Below are 19,912 nucleotides of genomic sequence, written 5' to 3'. Positions count from 1 at the left end.
GTGTAAGTAGTCAAGGCACCTTTTGTGCTTTAGACTGACAAAGTGTAAACAATGTTATGGCAGCATTTTATTTTGAAGAATTTGCTGTCAACCATACATTTGCACACCCCTCACTGGAAAAAAATCAAAGTCTTACCAAGTATATTTGACTCATTTCTAGTCAAAATATCTCATTACATATGAAACAAGCTTTTTTTGACATTTGAAGAGGTTTTCAAGCTAATTTCAAGATCACTTTTATCTCAAAAGTCCTAAATATCACATCTTATTTCAAGAAATCTTGACAAGCCGATTTTCACTTGTTCCATTGGCAGATTTTTTTGCTTATTTCAAGCAAAAACGTCTTGTATTTGTTGTTTTTTTTTATTATTTTTGGAGGGGCATTTTTTCCAGTGCTCAAGCTAACATTTGTTTTTATTTTACACTGTGAGCAACTGCTCACAAAGAATGCTGCACGCACAGACCACAAGTTAAGATTACTTTATATTCCCAGTGAGAAGGTTGGAAACAATATCTGGTAATGTAAAGGTCTGACTACTCAGATAAACCTTTTGAAAGATCATCATATGCAGATAAGAAATATGAAAGAGATGAAGGCGTTTATTGGAAAATCAATCAGAAAGGAGAGACGAATAATCCATATTCTAAATAGTCAACCTAAATCATGAAAAATTGATAGTGAAATGTTTTCTTTCCTTCTTCTTTTTATCAACACCATGTGGCAGCACTCATCATGTAAGGCCAATGTAAATATTCAATTTCCTTTAAAGAAGATAAAGCCCTGGAGAGAATTCATGAGTCAGAGCTCTGCAGGAGTGCTGCCTTCTCATTCCCCAGAAGTCAAGATGCCTGACTGATCTGAGGTCATCTCAACACTAATCTGATGACCTCCTCCTCAAGGGCATTTTAGATGACCACCCCATTGCCCCACCGCAACTCTTCTCTCATGGCTCAGGCATTAGTCTGTGCTTTGTTTAATGTCAGAGAGACGTGGAAAGGTTTTGTCCTTGGTGTCGTGGGAGCTGCTGCACCTTTAAATGATTAATCTGCATGTTTGACAGTTTTACAGTTGAAGAAGTGTATTTTGACAGTGATAACTAGTGTCTCATAACCTACTTATGGCTACTGATATGAGGGTGTCTGGCTTAACTTATGTGTCTCTTCCTGCAACGTTGGGGACATCTGGTTTCAGATCAGAGTGACAAACTGCTGAGACATTCTGCAGCTGCCAGACTGCGTACAGACCAAACAACATGTGCTGACAACATCTAATGCTAATTAGATGTCTGGTAATTTAGCCAATTCTGTTTTTGGTGTTTTGCTAAGTGCTGTTTGTTTCTAGTTTTTGCTAAGTTATTCCCTCTTTTTGCTTGAAAAATTGAAAAAAAAAAAGATTTTCACTCCTTCCATAACATCAACAAATGCCTGTAGAGATGGTTTATGGGGGGCCATCAAAAGCTTTTAACTGCGTGTACGCAATCTTGTTCAAATCAAATGTTTTGCACAGACGGGAGAGGCTGACTTGTGTTCTCCATCTATGTGTCTAAAAGCAATTAGTGGCTCTTGGAGCTGGGATCAGTTGTTCAAAGCCTGTAGCTGAGGTGGGGGCTTTCCTTGGACAGAGAGAGATGTCCCTTCAGGACATAAAGTTGCAGACAGTGCAGAAATTGGGTTATTTGCTCAAGACAGTTGCTTTCATTTAAGCCAGAACCACCCTTCGGAGTGACAAATATCCACACACGCTTTTGAGGAGTGGAAGCTACACAGTGCTGAAAGGCACAGGCTTTAATTCGTGATTCCCTATTGGATTCTTTGTTGGGAGTGTGCAGTGTGGTTCAAACTAAGAAGCAAAAATGGACTGTGTGTGTTACACAGAAATTCTGCAGAGTGTCAACTAGGAGACCTGGGGTGCTCCTACAAGCTGCCCATTAAAGAGCTCTTTGACTCTACATCTTAAAGCTATGCCTAACATCTGGAATGTGGATGCGTCAATGTTTGTTGTGTTCATTTGAAATGATCTTGATACGTCTTTAAAAAAATGGTTGAAACTAGTTCATTCAGTACAGCGGTTTGGTAGTTTAAACTGTTGCCTCAAAGCAAAAAGGTTCCTGTTTTGAGTCTGAGCTGGGGTCTTTCTTTGTAGACTTTGCATGTTCTCTGTGCCTGCGAGAGTTTTACCAGTGTGTTCCGGGTTACTCCCACATTCCAAATTGTTCATAGGTGTGAGTAAACTTGGTTGTATACGTCTCTTTGTATCAGCCCTATGATGTGCTGGCTACCTGTCCAGATTGTGCACAAACATGGCATTAACACGTGACATGGGTGATGCAAGCACAAGTTGATATTCTAAAGGAATGACGTTACTGCACTCTGTACATGATGATGTAACTGTTCAGAGCCCTTACAGATATGGTCTTGGCCACATGTGGCCCCATTCTTTAGCAGTGTGAAAAACTTCCAACATATGGTCGTCATGTATCAGTTTTGGTACTTGCAGCTATTGTCAGCCATTTATTTAGCATAATTGCAGGTTTGGTTAATCATCAGCTCAAGATTTTATGACTGTGTAGGACCCTTGCATTTACTCTTTGTTAATGGAAGAAATAAAGGCACATTGTAATGCCAGATGTTAACTGATATACTCAGAGCTGTCTGCTTGTGCTCTGATTACCCTGGACACATGTTTGTGCCAGGTCTGAGCAGTTGTTGCAGGTTAAAAGCCAAAGCTGTCCTGCTCCAACTTCACAAATACTGAAGTAATTCCTGGCTGTTTTAATCAAGTAATTTAGGAAACCACATTACAAGCAATGCAATACCACTATTATAAACAAGAAAATGATTGAAGCGAATCTGCAATTCTGCCTTTGCTCCATTAAATCCACAACCACATGCAAACTAATCTCCGAATACTAAGTGTACTTGACTTATGAGGGTTTCCGTTATTGGCCCGCTGGTTGCCTGCTTGCATGGCTTGCTCCACTGCCACCAATTTGCAGCTCAGTAGATGATCTTGGCCACTGCTGCCTTGGTGCAGCTGGGCTTCCATGGCAAGGTGCCACAAACAATGATGATGACAAGAGTAGAAAGTGATACAGGAAGGAAAGGGAAGGGAAATGCCCACTTTGACCAAATTAGGAATTAGTTGAATATTTATTGGTATTTACTTGAAGATGCTGGACTGGATACAGCTAAAGATTAAGAAGTTTTGTGCTATTTTTTTTCGCATAGAAGTAGCCCAGTATTTTTAGCAGTCATTTCTTACTTCAGCTGGTTTTTGTTGGTTACCAAGGCCAGCCAAGCACGACAGCCAGATTAACACAAGGCCTATTTCACCTCTGCAGTAATCATCTGTTGACTGCTGGGATCAAAGGTCACAGGGGAGTGATGGTAGTTTGGAGGGAAGATGGTCTGCTGATAGAATGCTGGCCTGTCCTGCTCACCTCAGACATTAGAGGAAGCACTCGCCCAACTCTTTTCACTCTTTTAGTTCTTCACTTTTTCTATTATGTTCAAATCTTTCTTACTTTTTCTCTTGTCCTCTTCCTTTTCTTTCCAGTTGAAATAAAAAGCTCAGAGATCAGTGAGAGCGAGGGGTTAGATGACGGAAGGCCAGCTCATTACTGACTTTTGCTGCAAATGGCCGAGCACACATGGCTCCACTGACACAGCCTAATTACCTGACCAGGGGATAGATTGTACTTTTCAGCCAGATTCAGGGCCAGCGTAGGTCCAAGGCTACAGAGAGCAGCTTGGGTGGGGAGCTTAAGTCTCCAGCTTTTATAGCAAAGGGAATACTCTTTGATAGGCACTGTGATGGGCTCAAATGTGTGTGTACACCTTCATGATTGTGTTGAGTCTGTACTTAATCCATTTGGAGCCTGCACCCCAGCCCCACCTGTGCCCTGCTGCCTGTGCGTGCTCCTTAAATTCGCTGCCATTTGATTTTAAAACAGGCACTCCACCGAATCAATCAGCAGCAGATGTGATGAGCTACACACCGGCTTCCTGTACGGCTGTGTGTGAAGTGCTCTAGTCTTTCGTGCCAACGTGTAATGGGCCTACTTCTCTGGTATGCGCTGAGTTCCTAACCTGTCACCGACACCAGCATGGTGTGAGGCGTTCTGCTCTGGCGGCTGCGTGAGGATCTGGATTTGGTTCATTTCAGTTTGCAGCCAGTTTTCCCATTGTGCGCTTCTCGAGTCACAACTTCACACACCACAGGTTTATATCTGTCTTAGCCTCCATGATTACGTCTCAAGAGAGTAAAACCAGACATTTTGAAGGAGGCTGGAATTCCTAACTCTAACAAGCTCAACAAGAGGAAATGGGAAGGTGGGAATCCATGAAGACTTTGCACCACCAGGCCACTGTTTGACAACTGCTCAGTGAAGCTCTTGTGGGAAAAGATATTGCAGTCATGCTTTAATATAGCAACACATTGTACTGCATTGTAAAGCTAACAGTTGCCACACTCCACAGAGCAAGAGCTGAGCCTCTCGTGTGAATGTTAGAATGTAAGTATATCCTCACAATCTGATGTAGAGTATTCACTTGTCAGGCTTGGTACATAAATAGTGCAGCTGTCAGTCTGTGCTGACAAATGGCAGGTAGTGGAAGGCCACACTCTTAATAAAAAGATAGTATAGGATGTTATTTTGGTAGCCAAACACAAATCTAGGGCAAACGCCGAGGTGGTAAATATGCAGAGGGTCTGAGCTATGTTTATAATACATGTCCTGTCAAATGGCACTGAAGCTGCAGCTTTGTGTTGTTCAATTCTAGTTCGTTACTGATTACACAATGTTCATGTGTGGGTGTTATAAATGTTTTTAGGAAAACTTTTCCCATTATTTATTTCATTTCTGATGTTGAAAACCTACACAACTGGTTCTTGTCAGCTGCGATTGATCATTGTCCTGCAGGATAAGCTAGGGGTTCCAACAGGGGATTAACCTTTTGTGTGTGTGGTGAATCCAGCTGAGATGAAGCCCCAGAACTAGCTTTCGACTTGTATAATTAGCTCTCTCAACCTCTTGTACTGCTGTGGGTGCAACCAGTCGACCACCACAGGCGTCTATACTTAAGCTGTTTTTCTCTGTGTTTATAGAGGAGTTTTGAATTCTTGTCTCCCCTGTATTGTAAATAAAAAATGTTTGATGACTTCATAAGTGAAAAATGAAAATTAATCCATTCTGGACCACCTGAATATTTTGATAAAACAATGGAAAGGCCTTTTTAACAACAGTATAAAGATTTCATATGGTCAAAAAATAGATATATTTGAAAATAGTTCGATAAAATTCTTGGCACTTGTTTGGCAAATTTAAATAAGCTTCTTAGTCAAAAATAGAAACCAAAGCAAGACTGAGTTTTAGAATTCTTTAACAACTTAGTATTTGATAAGTGATCAAATTACCAGATGCCCCAAAAATGTCATTACAGTATCAGAAAATACCATTCTAAACACGATGTGCCATTTGTCAGCAATTTTGAAATCCAATTTTCAACATGTAGGCATAAAGCTGTTAAGATGTTTTCAACATGTGACACTTAAAAAGATGTGAAGGTTGCTGTGTATTGTGGGTAAAACACCATGCAACAGATCCCAGTTACACTGAAGAGGTGCTTCAGCTTGTATCATGCTCTGCACTCTGAGCGGGTGCAGAGAAGCACAAAAATCTAATAGTTGCAAAATCTTTATAAAATAAACAGCCGTCTTTCTGGTATAATGTTGAATGGACATTTGAAACCAAAGTAAAGCTCTACTGGAATGCATCAGTTTATTTATAGACATTGAAATGTGAAAAAAATACCCAGCCTACAACAAAACATTGTGAAGTTTCTGTTATGCTGTTGAGTTGCTTTGCTGCCTAGGTTACTTGTTAGCATCCAGGCTACAGGTGTAAAATGATTTAGCTCTGACTTATAGATATCAGGTTTTTGGCTAAACTGACCGCAGATTTATGATATGCCAGACTTTTTGGGTATTATCTTCAAATTTCAAAGTAATTCCAAACCAAAATTGTATCCAGACACTTGATTTTTTTCAACATCTTGCCTTCACAGTTGTCACGGTGTCAGTGTTGTTAGATAAGAGTTTGGGTGCACAATGATTAAATACCCTTCCTGAGAATAAGGAATGATTATTCAAGCTGACTCATAGGGAGCGAATTAATGCATGTGTGCTCAAGAAGCATAAAAAGAAAGTATGAATACTCCTTGGGCGTCAACTATAATGACGATGGTTGAAGTCCGCTCAAGAATGAACAATTACGATAAACAAAAGCCTTTAAAAAAATTTAAAACCTGTTTGGCTGCTCTAAACTTACTGTGTCTGGTGTATATTTGAGACATTTTGCTGCAATGTGTATAAGCAATCTAACAAATATGTTGATATATGTGTTCTTTGCCAAGTGAGTAAATGATATATTTGCCATGAGTTAGCAGAGCCCAAATGCTGAAACAGATGCAGTTCACCTTAGTTTACTTTGTTCAGTTGCCAAGCTTCCAGAACAGGGTGTGCCCATGTACAGTAAGCACAATTCATATGCCTCCTAAACATTTAAGCTATGCAATAAATCACTCATCTCACAGCTCACAAGTTGATTCTCCCTTTGAAACTCATTCTCAGATACTCTTATTCAACCTGCATGAGAGCCAAATTAGCCATGGAGGTATAGATATAATGGGATGCAGAGTGAGGTAAATCACTTGTGATTAAATTCCTAATTAAATGTGGGTTATTACTTAATTACAGTATGCTACATCCAGAGCAACCTCGTGAGTGTTGCCAGAATCAATGAATGGTGCAGCATCCTTGCTGTTCTGTGGGGAGCTTTCTGCTGTGGATACTGCTGACTGCCACTAACCGCTACTGGCTGCAGCAGCTGCCCGTCCATCTGTGGCGAAGGAGTGTGCAGAGCGCGCGGGGGGGGGGGGGGCACATGAAGTAGAAGAAAGGTGGACAGGAGCAGTAAAAACTATAGTTGTGTTCTTATCTCTGTATCCGTGTGTCAACAGGCCCATACTTTGATGGGGGAAGCAGGCAGGGATGTCACAGCCTTGGAGGCCCCTGCCACCACCATGACCCACACCAGCAGCAGTAGCAGCAGCAGCCTGATGCCCTGCCGACTGAGGGGCTCCAGCCAAGCGGGACTCTCGGCAGCAGGGACCAGTGCATCCACCTCCCCCTCACCTTCCTCATCTGCAGCAGCCTCCTTCTTCATTAGGTAAGCACTTCCCCTGTATTTTAAAATCACTGGATGGCTGAGTCTGTCAAAATGTGGAGAGATTAGATTGAGCTGTTGTGGTGCGAAATGTGTTTGCGTACACACCTGCACACAAGCATTCAGGCTTCAGTTTGCGTCTGTGTGCATGCAGAGAGATGAGGAGATTTGCACAGACTCGTCTTCAAATGCCTACTGAAGGTTATGGTTTATGGCGTTAACCTCCATGTGGGCACCTATTGAGAGGAGCTGTTGTTCTGGCTATGCTTGAATTGCAGCATGCCCTGGGATACACATCATGGAACTAAGTGAACCTCTAGTTACAGGCACCAGTGCCCTTGAATGGATAATAGAATCACATAATTTGATATGAAGGGAGAGTGTCTCACGAAAGGGGCTTAGGTTAAAGCTGAGCATTGTCCTGAAGTATTTCTTGTTTAGTTATTTTCCTTTTGGTTTGCCTCTTCAACCTAAAAAAACCTTTAGAGGCCTCAGCTGACTACACGTGGAATGCTCCTGCAGCTGCAGCAAGAGGGGTTTTATTTTGTAATTCGGTTAAACCATTTGTGTATCTAGGGCTCAGGGAGGCTTTTTTAGCCGTGCTTGGTTCTGGTGTTGTTGTTGCCCTGGAGAATACTTCACCCACGCCAGGCAGCTGAAATGTGCTGTACTGTCATTGATAGATTCCCTGGCAGGCTGGTCAGTGCATACATTCCCCATCTCTTCTCTCCAAAGAGTGCTATGCTGTAATGAATGCTGGTGAAAGTCGAGCTGGCAAGGAATGATACATTGGACTATTGAAGCCCTGCACTGCGGGAGGCGGAGGAAAGCAGTGCGGGGACTTGTGGAGTGTGACAGGAAGCCAGTGGGGATGAGTGTGAAGCTAAGCTTTTCTTCAAGGAGCCCAAGCGGAGTTTGTCTTGTCAGTTTTCACAGGGTCAGAGTCTATCAGTGGGACCATGAGGCCTTTCCTTTGACTAAGGGGATAATCCAGATCCTCCGGTAAACATGCAACTTCCTTCTCGCCTTCTGTCACAAGTGCAATAGGCCTAGAGAGCAGCTAGGTGAACCTCTCTCTTGGCAGGGTTAATTTCTGACATTGATTTATTAGTTTTAATGTTTTCTTTGGGTCTGAGCTTAAAAGAGCTCAAAAAGAGAGGTCTGAAGAGGTAGCCTTTCAGTGTGGGCCAAGCACAGGAAAGACAAAAAGGAAGGTGGGTTTGTTTTTTCCCCTGTAGCTGCTTCTGGTGGATCAGAGGCGGCGTAGAGAGGGTTCCACCTTTCATTTTGTCCCAAAGATAATTTGTTGCCAAGGAAAGTTGTGTTTGGCTTGGCTGACAGAAATACAATGATAATGGGTCAGCCTTAAACAGATTCCCAATCTGCAGATACAGAATCGGGTGGTGGAGCATCAGAGATATTCATCATCATTATGCTTTTCTTGTATGCCATTTCTGATTGAAATATAATGCTCCAAAAAGCCAAAAAGAGATGAATCAATCAACAGTATTTTCTTTTTGCTCTGTTGTGCTTCATTTGGAAAATGAGAATTGAATTAGATTAACATCAGTCATATTTTAGACCTGGTTGAAAATTCATAACTGATTAGTATTCTTCCTTTTTTTTTTTTTTTTTGTTCTCCAAAGATTCAATAAGTGGGATTCATGTGTAAATCCTTACAGCCCAGGATGTAGGAGCAGAATAACCAAACAGCAGTTTTTTGTTTTTTTTTAACTTGTCTGACATTCACTAACACTGTTCTACTCAGAAATGTAATTTTGATTAGAAAGCAATTAGTTAGAGTTTAGCTGCTTTAGCAGGTCCACCGCTGAGTGTTCATGAACAAAAGGCATCTGACATTTAAGTTTTCATTTGAAAAATAAGTCATCCATGGAACTTGTTTAAAAAGCATTTAATTTTTTGAATTCAAGATGTCCACTGAGTTGAAAAATAATTGTTTTAGAAATATCAGCTTGATAACAATGGATCCCAGCAAGTCAAGGTCCCATTTTTTACACCAAATGTGAATGAAGTAGTATTACATCTCCTTAACACAGACACAAATTACTTGATTATTTTAAATGTCAAAAAAACAAAACTTAGAAATGTTTGTAGTTTTTTTTTCTAAGCGCAACAATTGACTGGAATATTTCCATCTGAATATTAACACTATAATACATTAATGCCAGTTCTCTATAAAGATATATACTGGATAACATTTTTTTATGTATTTTATGCTGATCCATTATTAGCTGGAATGAACTGGTCATTAATTCAAGAGATTAAATTTAGGAGATCATTAGCTGACATATTTTTATTTATTTAATTTTTAAATAGAAATATCGCAGGCTGTAAAAATTTCAACTTAAAGTGCTTCTCATAAGTGTATTTTTGTATGGGAGAATTTCCCAAGTAATGTGATATCTTGTGATGCCTCTGCTTGCTGAAATTATAAAATGTCTTTGATCATACAATGGATTAATCATTTTAGCCATTTGTCAAATTCTCGCCCTCAGATTGCTCTTTTATCCAACTTGCTGTTTCTGGTAGTTGTAGGAAATATAGCCTGAAACCAACATCACCTCAGGGTCAGAGAGGACCAGTTGGCCATTAGACTGACTATACAGTTGGAGGAAGATGGGACAAGTCAGAGGTCAAGCTTTGACTGGATGGAGTGTGTGTCTGCATGTCATTATGTGAGCAGGGCTACGTCAGTGTGTTGTTGGGAGTGGGGGGAATGAATTTAGAGCCATGTGTTCAGCTGACTTGCACGTTAAGCACTGATTGCCCTGTGACAGAGCATATGATTAGTGTATTGACTCAGAGTTGTGTAATGAGAGCAGGCGGAGCTCACAGCAGGGGCGAGGCGGTGTGGCTAACTGCCACCTCGTAGATCCTTCTACCCATCTTTCTGTTCCATTAACACCTGCTGATTGTGACGGGGTGTTTGTTCAGCACCGGGCTCTTGGGATTTCTTTGTGCACACTGCTGAGAGGAATCTACTTGCAGCGTACTGGGATCAGTGGGCTCAGTTCTGCACGGCAGCATGAGACAGTTTTCATGGTATATTATTGGTCCCTTGTTCATATTTGTTTGGAGGAGGGCAGTCCATTTGTCAGTTTGCTTCCTCACATTGATCATACCCTGGAGATAAATGATTTACTCACTGTGAAGATGCAGAGAAGTGATGAATTGAAGAGTATAGACCCCCGTGGATACAAAGGTGGTACACATAGGCGGGTGGGCTGTTCCAGAGGCAGGGTGGACAGCTGTATGCTGGAATGCAACCCCTGGAGGAGTGTCAGAAGGAAGTAGTTTTATGGTCACCCACTGCTGCCTTGCAGCTGCTGCCCAGGTGAGTGTTTGCTCAGTAATGACTGTGATTGTGCAGGAATCCTCCTGTAATTGTGGCAGAAGGACCGTTCAGCCTTGGTTCTCCTGTGCACACAAGACCCTGCCTTTGTGTCAGCAACACTCACTCTGCCCTTCATCCCCCAGGCTCCTCTGAGTAACCATAGAAACAAGTCATTAGGTTGTGGGAGTAAAATGTGACTATTTTTCTTTCAAAAGTGTAGGTTGAAAATCAGGAAGTTGGAATAGTCCTCTCACCTCCACTGGATTATAATTTAGTTAGGGGAAGGGACAAGCATGTCCTCAGTAATGAGTCCTATGTGTTGAAAAGTGGAAGCACTGCAGGATCACAAGTGCTTCAATAACACATGTTGGATAACTTGCTGAAGTCTATTGTTCAGTCGTCTGTATTGTGTGATTGTTAATGAAGGTCACTGAGTTCATCCTGTTTGTTTGTGAAGGAGGTTGTGATTTAAGCACGTGTAGCCTGAGGAAGTTATTCAGTTATTCTATCCACTAACAGTAGAGGTGATCCATACAGAGGCTCAAAGCAGGGAAAGCAGGGAAAGCAGGACAGCGCTGCGTTTGGTTGGCTGTGCTGTGATTGACAGCAGGGATCTCAGTCAGTGACAAACAGGCAGGATAGAGTACGGGGGGCAGAAGGGTCTGCTGAGCCCAGCTGATGTGGCCCACATAGCAGGGGGATGAAGACACAGAGCAGGGCAGTAGCTGCCTGGGATGAATGTGCTTATAAATACCATTCAGAAGCTGAGCTTGGACTGATGCTTCTCACTGAGAGCATCAGGAGCGGGAGGTCTGTGCCTGTGGAGAAGAATATTGGATTCACTACCATGGGAGTCAAGTAAGTTATGTTGTACAAAGTCAACACTGAGCTTACATAAATGTGTGATACTCCTCCTATGTGTGTTTGATTCTGCTGTGGGCTGGTTTTCTCTTTTTCCTCTCTCTCCCGATTTATCTTTCTTTGTGTGGCACTCTCTCTTTTCCGCTCTGTGGAATGTGCAGTTTTGTGTAGTCAGACTTGGACTGTCGACTCCCTCGAGGTGAGAGGCTAATGGTTTTGTTGTCAAGCTACAGCGAGATGGATTCCTCCACCAAGCAAGAGTGTGAGCAGACTGTATAGAATGTATAACATACTGCAGAAATCTGGGCTCCATTTTGAGGAAACGGCCACAGTGGAGTTGAAATGTTAATACTACCTCTACCTCCAGAGACTGACAAATGAGAATTGATTCACATCAATCTGTTGAATCTGAGCAACAAATGCCCAGGGCAGCGAATGGCTCATCAGAAGTATTGAGTGGGTGGTAGCCAGGGTGGTTGAGCTGCTCTGTGATATTTGTCTTTGTTTGCTGGTGGATAAAACACCAGCTGGTATTTCCCTGCCATAATCACGCTGATGGGACTAATGGCAGCCTCGTTGTAGAGGCTGATGTGGCTGCAACAGCTGAGCCATGAAAAGGCTGGAGCCTGTAGATAAACCCAGGTGTGACTCCATCCAAGGCTTGTCAGACACCGTCAACCCTGAGGTGTTGATGGAGGTTCAGCTTGGCCTTGCAGCCTCAGGGATCTACACCATGAAGATACATCCCTCTACCCTCATGCACCTTCTCATCCACCCGCAAACAACGAAAGGATGTTTCATTCTGACTCATAATCCTACATCATGTTGAAGACGATATTGTTTTTAGATATAAAGATACACATTCAGTCTTTACAGTATTGAACACTGGCACTGAGAGGACTGTGCTCAGCCTGAGGGACCCGTATATATTGTATGCTGCAGAGAAATGTGTGCTGAATATTTCATGAGAAATTCTGATTTAGATTCTGTGTTCACATTATGTGAAGACAGGACCAGAATTGCAGCTGAAATACCTACAAGGTTTAATGGAAATCGGTACAAAATGAAAATCATTGTATTTGAGGTGATAGACAGCAGTGGGGGATTTTTTTTTACTGAAGCCCTGCATGATTTTTAAACTAATGTATTTCAATTGGAGGCTTCTTTTGTGCCTGCGCCATGTTTATGTCTTTTTGGAGATGGGGCGGAAATCATCACCTGGCTAGATAAAAAGAGATTTCTAACATGCAGTAGATATTGTGAGATGGTCCATTTTAAGGCACACCACGGTGTTTACTTAACCCTCACCAAGTTCAGATGCCAAACTCACAGCCCAGTTTTTCATGTTAAAGCCTAACCAAACACAGTGAAAACAGAAGTAATTAGAAAAGTTTAAAATGAAAATGAGTTATGAAAATGATTGGTCAAATCATTTTAAAACTAATATGTTCAGGGTACAGTTGTTTTGTCAAGAGTAAAAGAGTTTTAAGAGAGTTTTTCTTTAATAATAATTTGAATTTCCACAACATATAAGCATTAGAAATGTTTTTCTTCAGTAAAATAATATATGAGAAAGTTAACACATTTTTTTCCTTTAATTAACTTAACTCACCTTAACTCTGTTTTATTTACTGCATATAACACAAGTGCAACACAAAGAGCTTTCCACAGAATTAAAGTAAAACAAATCAGTCAGCAGCACTACATTGTGGGGCCCTGTGTCTTTTCTGATATGATAACACGGTGCTGTGATGTTATGCCCCCTGTATCGCCAGGATGATGAGCTCTATTATGACAGTGTGCTCAGAATCACTTGTGTCCGTCATTGTGAATGGTAAACAGCTCCCAAGATATAAAGGAAAGAAAAACAGAGGGTTTGCTGCAACCTCAGAGAGAATAAGCTGATACCTTTTCCCCTGCTCTTCCAAAATAAATCTCTGAGTCAGGAAGTCTGTCTGGCCCACTCACAAAGCCTGCAGGGGGTAGAGGAGAGGGGGTGGTGACAAACAAAGAACTGAAGTGCTGACTCAAGCCTGTGCACTCACCCCAGGTCCACGTGTGGTAAGCCCAGTGGGGAGCGGGGAGAGCACTGCCGTCCACTCTGGACAGATTTCCTTCACATACAAAGAAATGAATAAATGTAGAGCAGGTCTCTGTCCTGTAGGCTTGTCTATTAACACAGGGCTGCTTTTGTCACCCAGGACCATGGTAGTAACAATGAAAAAAGGTTAAATTGTGAGCGATTATTTGCACGTGGGCAGGAGAGGTCTTGCCCTCGGTATCAATCTCTTTCCAGAACATGTCAAGCATTCACCATTAAATGGATAACGGCTCTGATAGCTGCCAACTGGGCTCCGTGAACAGTACATTAGTGTTCAGTTATCGAGCTAGAGTATGAAATTTGTTGAATGGATATTATGTATCATGTCTGTGGGGGCTTAGGGATGCCATCTAAATCTCTTTAGTGAAAACCTCAGTGAAAGGTGTCATGCAAATGGAGTCTATAATCTGTGTCATTAGAACCACAGTCACTTCCACATTGTGTGCGTGAGACATAGTGGAATAAGAAAGTGAATAGCAGTAGCTGTTGGCAGGAAGTTTTATGACCTGCGTGTGTGTAGTTGTAGAAAAGGGCCTCATAAGCTCCCATGAGCTGCCTTTATGTGTTACAATTTGAAGAAACAAAGATAGCTCCTAGTGGGGCTTCTCAGGCATCACCGCTCCTCAATGCTCAGCCCTGCTATGGCCTCCCATTCAGCATGAATAACTAATAGCTGGCTAATCGCCAGTAGCAAGTTGATTTCCCCAAACACAAGTGCTTTATTTTTTGAGAAACACATAAGTGCAACCCCTCATCCTCCTGTATGTGAATTGTTTGGGCTCAGCCTTCAATAAATGGAAACTTAGATTTCCACTGAGGTTTCGTGACTATTAGTACAAGTGGCTTTAGCTAAAAAGCTGAACCGTTTTATTGTGATCACACTTTTTATTTTAATCTCCATCTTATGGTAGCTTGGCTGAGAGGTTGAAATGGTTCGGATAGACAGTTGTAGGGAACAAGGAATTATTACGCAGATGAGGCCAAGAAAATTACTGTTGAGAGATCTTATCTGCAAATGTACAAAATTAACCTTTGGCCTTACATAATGAGCTACAGACAAATGGGAAATCTAGTGCTTCTACTGCATATTACATATTTGCATCATCATTTACATCTTCGTGGAGAGTTCTAAAGATTAAGAGTAACTCTGCGAGATATTGTGGCCCACCTCTTCATGTCCAGTTATGTTTGGACAGGTTCAAAACTTCCACATCAAATTAAAAGCTGGAGTGAGGATTTGTCTCCTCTGTTTCTGTCGCTGCTTTCTCTACGCACGCCGCCTTGAACCAAGAGGATTACTGTCTGTAATCGGTTCACGATCCAGTGCATGAGAGCCAGCTGCGGCATCTTTACAAAATCCCTTTATCCGCATACGCTCAATGTAACCCTTGTAAGTTTAGCGTGTGCGTTTCTGTGCCCGACTTTATGAGTGTATGATACAGGGTAAACGGCTTAATTTGAATAAAGAGCCAAACGCATTTCCCAGGCTCCAAATTCAGAAGGTCATGATATGTTTATTGATCCATCTGACCGAAATAAGTACTCCTGTCTTTTTTCTAAACCCATATTGCTTCATCAACTACTCTCCCATTCGATATCACAGCCATCCTCCTGACAGTACAGCTCGTTTCACCTGACTTGGACCCCCTTTAGTTTTTATTGGGTTGCCTGTTGACTAGAATATAGATGAAAGATTAAGAAACACATGTTAGAAATCCCCTCCCCCTGAGTTCTTCCTCTACCGACAGCACACTGATTAATCACCCCCAAATGTTCTTAGCAGCCTGCAGGCCTGTTTGTTGTGATAGCCTCTGTGTGAAGAAGTGCAAATAAATAATCGCTAGGTGTTTTACCCTGGCAGCAAATGATTAATGAAGCAGAGAAGTGGAGCAGAAGTATGCTGACTTTAACCCCTGTCTTTCCAACACTCATCATGGTCTTAAGTTGTGTTATGCATTAAGTTAAGAATCACATATTTGATTGAGGAATCGTCTCGTGGTAATAGTAGTGCTCGTTTGTCTTTTGAGTATGAAACATCCTTCCCCAACTGTGTGCTGAACCGAGACAGGAAATGTCGCTCAGTTTGTGATGACTTGCTTGCCAAGATTTCCTTGCATGCCCTGAGCAGAGCAGCCTGAGGTTTCGGAGAGAGAAGACGTGGGTGGGATGTTGGGTGAATGGGAGTTCAACATGTATAGCGAGGATGTGAAGTTATTCCATCTTCTCTGCAACCTTGGAGAGGAGTGTACAGCAGAATACCTGGAGCAGTGTCTGCGGAGTGAAAATGCACCGTAAGAGATGAAAGCAGCTGTTAATCTTTGTAAGCAGAGCCAGAGGTGGGGAGACTGCAGTATGTGGAGGTGGGGAAAAAAAACACGTCTTCATTATCATCTGTCACACATCAGCTGAAAACTAAATTTATTACAAAGACATTTACTTTTGCTTCCTGAACCAATTTTGACATAACAGATGAGCATTTTCCCAGCGTTGCAGTTTTCTGGAAGACTTTCTTGAGCAAGTTAGTCAACTGCAAGAGATTTTCCCTCAATGACCTTTTGACTCTTGTTGCAGGTATCTTCAGTTCTTTCCTCTAGGGGCCCTAAATTGGCCAGCTTATCTCATTGACTGACAAATAGACCCTCAGAGCTAAATCCCAATGCTTTGTTCACCTCCTCATGGCCTAATGTTCATGTTAGTTAAGGCCACATTAGCAAGATGTGATCCCAAATGCTGTAAGGAACAATAAACTGAGCTGCAAATAGAATTATACCCACAAATTTCCTTCCTGTTCTTGTCTTAAGCCTTCTGAAAGCCCCCAACTTGGCAAGAGAGTTTTATGGTCTTTCAGTGTGGGAAAGTGGCGAATAAGTGGGTATGTGACTGGGATGATGGGTGCAGGATGTGGGGTGATTCAGTGCTTTGTGGGCAAGAAATTTGAAAAAAAAAAGGCTTCTTATGTGTGTTTATATGCCATAATTAATTACTCATCTGTTGTAAAGGAGCAGAACTTACTGCCTCACACACATCCATCTTTAGAAGTGAGGGTCTGATCTGATGTCCAAAACGATAGACCTGTTGAACATTGCTTTCCTGTTATACATTAAACTTAAAAGCAAAATGCTTACATATCTTTTATTCTGATCTACTGTTGCACCAGACTTTCGTGAATATTGATGAGTTTTTTTTTACTTTTTGTCGCCAACTGTTACATTTATTCTCGGCCAACTGGGGATTCCCATCTTTGGGAATAAAGCAATTCCAAGCTGGCTGTGGCATAGCCCCAGCAATCATTTTTTTCCTGTTTCTTTCTGAGGCAGAAAATGATTTACCTCCTCATGGACAGCGCTTCACTGGCACGGAGCCAGGCCCACTGATCGAAGAGAGGACTTGGCTGCACACCCTGCATCTCTAACACTGTCTCTTTCTGTCTGTTTCCTTTGTATTTTTCTCCTAATGTTTATTCCCCACCAATTTATGTCTTAACACCACCCTTACCTCTGCAGTGCTTTCTTCCCCATTTACCACTCACAATCCCTTTCTCTCCCCACGTTTCAAACAACCCCTTGTTATTCAAGCTATTCTCCAGAGGATGCTCTAATCCCTTGTTTTCCACCTCAGTCCACAAACCATTTGAAAAGAGTTCTGAGGATACCGTGACAAAACAGGTTTACAACCTGCGAGTTGAATTTTGGATTTTATTAACAGAAAGCTGCTTTTTTTGTCTTTCTCTGACACCAAAGTTCTTTGAATTTGCATAATAATTCAGATATGACAAGTCAGTTGCATAAGGCAACGTAAGTCTGTGGAGGGAATCTTTTCATATGTGACAACCTATTGTATTCACAGATGTTACATGAAAGCATTTGGCCTTACCTAATTGGCTGGAGACTGGTGCAGTGAAGATGTGTGTGCAGCCTTGGGCTGTCAGCAGTCAGCAGACAAATAATGCACCATTTGATTCTCTGTGTCCAAGGTCAGTCAGTGTGCAGGAACAAAAAGCGTGTAGAACACCTTGTAGGAACAAAGAGCTTTTTTAGAAGGGCTTGGTCCAATGTGCTATGAACGTGCCTGGCAGGATATTGCTCAGCTAACTAGACATCACATTCATTGCTGCCTAGTTTTGCTGGGATTCATTTATCTATTTCTGAGGATTTATAGAAAGTCTATAAATCCTAGCCTGGGGTTGTTTGGCCACTTCCTGCAAACAGCTGCTGTGTAAACTGACACAAGAGAGCAGCCTTCAAACTACTATTAAAACAGCCATGCAGGAGGAGGCGGGCTCACAGTCAGTTGAAAGCTTCAGAGCTTGGGATTGATAAGACTCAACTGACAGCCAGATAAGCCCGTTAGTTCTCTTTTCCAATTTAATGCTTCTTGGCCCGCAAAAAGAGAGAGGAAACGCATTCTTCAAAACGACTGGAAAGATCTTGGTTTTGGTTGATGCTAATCTGTATCTGAACCACAAGATAACCGTAGTGAACAGAGGGAAACGTCTGTTGCTGTATCTCCAGGTGGGAGCTTTTTGGCAGCTTCTTTGAAGAAATATTCCAAATTTTTTTATTCAATTAGCTTTTTTTGAGCCACATTCCAAGATAAATCTCAGTGTTCTGGCGCTGTAGCAACGGGCAGTTGTTTTGGGTGTTCTAGGATAAGGGAGAGGAAGAGAAAAACTAAATTAATGTTTATACCAGGGGTCCTTTGATTTCAGGGAGACTTTAGAAAGGAGACAGACTCATTACCAGACTAAAATTCTGAGCCACACAGGATGATAAGATCAGTTACATCATTCTTTCAACTGCATGTCCCTCTGTTACTGTCCCCATATATGTCACTGAAATCAGCATAATTCTTTGGTTATTTTAACTAATGAAAACCCAAGGTGTCCTCTTTACATGTAGGCAGCTATTTACGTAACCCCAGAACTTTTAGTGTTAGGTTGATAAATATATTTATAAATGAATGGCCATACATTTTGGAGTGCTGACACCCACAGCAAATAGCTTCAATAGGTGAGAGACCATTCATGGATTGGAAGAATTTGTTTCATATTTAATAATGCATTAATCAGCATCCTGACCTTGCAAGTAAATCTCGTCCGGATGGACATGCTGCCAGGGCTAGCTGGTAGAGAATGACATCATCTCCTTTAGTCTGGGCACCCATATGAATTGGTGTGTGTTTACCGGCTGATGTCATGTTCACCTTAATCACCACTAAAGCTTAGTTATGACTGGGTCAGGCTGGGGCAGATCAGATACCATGGATAATGAGGGCAGAGCCGAGATGCAGATTGGTTTTAATCCCACCCAAATCAGGTAAAGCGTAAACCATGCAGCGATGTCTGTCTGCACTGTAGAGTGTAAACATTAGTCTGGCACACTTGCTTTGACTGAAGTCTGTGTTTCTCCTATAGCTGGTAGATTTATGTTGCCTCCCCACACCTCTGGGGTAAAGAGCTGTTTGATTGTGTCAAGGGCAGCCCATCAATAAGACAGTGTGCACTGATTTTAGCTTTGGGGAGGTTTCCTAATGATTATCTTTCCACTCAAAATCATAGTACCTCACCTGATAGGCCAACACACATCCAGCACAGTCAATCTTAACCAGATGCTGATATGGTGTTTTGGGTTTGTCACACTACGCACGCCTTCATGCATCCAAACAAAAGAAACCTCACAAATGCCTTTACCACCATGTTCAGGATAAATTGTCAGTGTCTCCAAGAGCAAGTGAGCCAGGCTTGCTTTGCTTTTGTCATTATCACTGGTGTATCTCCATTCATGAAGAGCTACGCTGGGCTGCTAATCAGGAGCAATGTGAGCAGACTCACTGGTCGTGTGTGGGTGGAGGCATTGTGATATCAGAAGCAGTGATCTGATCCTTGCATGAATGGTCAGAGCAGCCTTATCTTGTCTGCGGAGAGAGAAAAAAGGGGAGAGTCACAAAAGGAAATGTCAAGAATAGTAAATGCAGGCAAGATGGTAATTAGCCACAGTGAGGGCTGACCTACAGATCTGTACAGCTGGCCGTGCGAACAGAGACAAATTTGCGCAAACAAGCTCATGGGTGTGCCAGCTAATGATTCCTGGGGCTGAGGAATTTCTCTAGCCAATTTGACAAAGCTTGAATAAAAAGGCTGGAGTGATTATTGACAGCAGGCCAACATGAAGCTTTGAAAGCAGCAGGCAAACGCAGCCCCTCCACTCTGTCTGTTCTGCAGTCATTGACCTCCTCTCCTCCTCCTTCTGTGTTACTCCCTTTATAGGTGAGGACAAAATCTAGGTGTCCTTTCTCGAACAAAGGCACCAGGAGACATTTTCTTTTTAAAAAGGTGCTTGATTTTACATCTGTCTTGCTTTGGCCCATTTA

The 19,912-nt window shown here is 42.1% G+C and overlaps 1 protein-coding gene across 1 annotated transcript in view; it reads left to right on the top strand.

Moving 5' to 3' along the window:
* Positions 1-19,912, top strand: part of kif26ab (kinesin family member 26Ab) — a 65,437-nt gene that overhangs the window by 25,459 nt on the left and 20,066 nt on the right. The window contains exon 4 of the mRNA XM_075447478.1: positions 7,021-7,229. Coding sequence (XP_075303593.1) covers positions 7,021-7,229 — 209 coding nt within the window. The remainder of the gene's footprint in view (positions 1-7,020; positions 7,230-19,912) is intronic.

This window comes from Odontesthes bonariensis, chromosome 17 (assembly GCF_027942865.1).
Source record: "Odontesthes bonariensis isolate fOdoBon6 chromosome 17, fOdoBon6.hap1, whole genome shotgun sequence".
NCBI lineage: Eukaryota > Metazoa > Chordata > Actinopteri > Atheriniformes > Atherinopsidae > Odontesthes > Odontesthes bonariensis.
The sequence above is the reverse complement of the archived record's forward strand: the minus strand, read 5'-3'. Positions and strand labels throughout refer to the sequence as shown.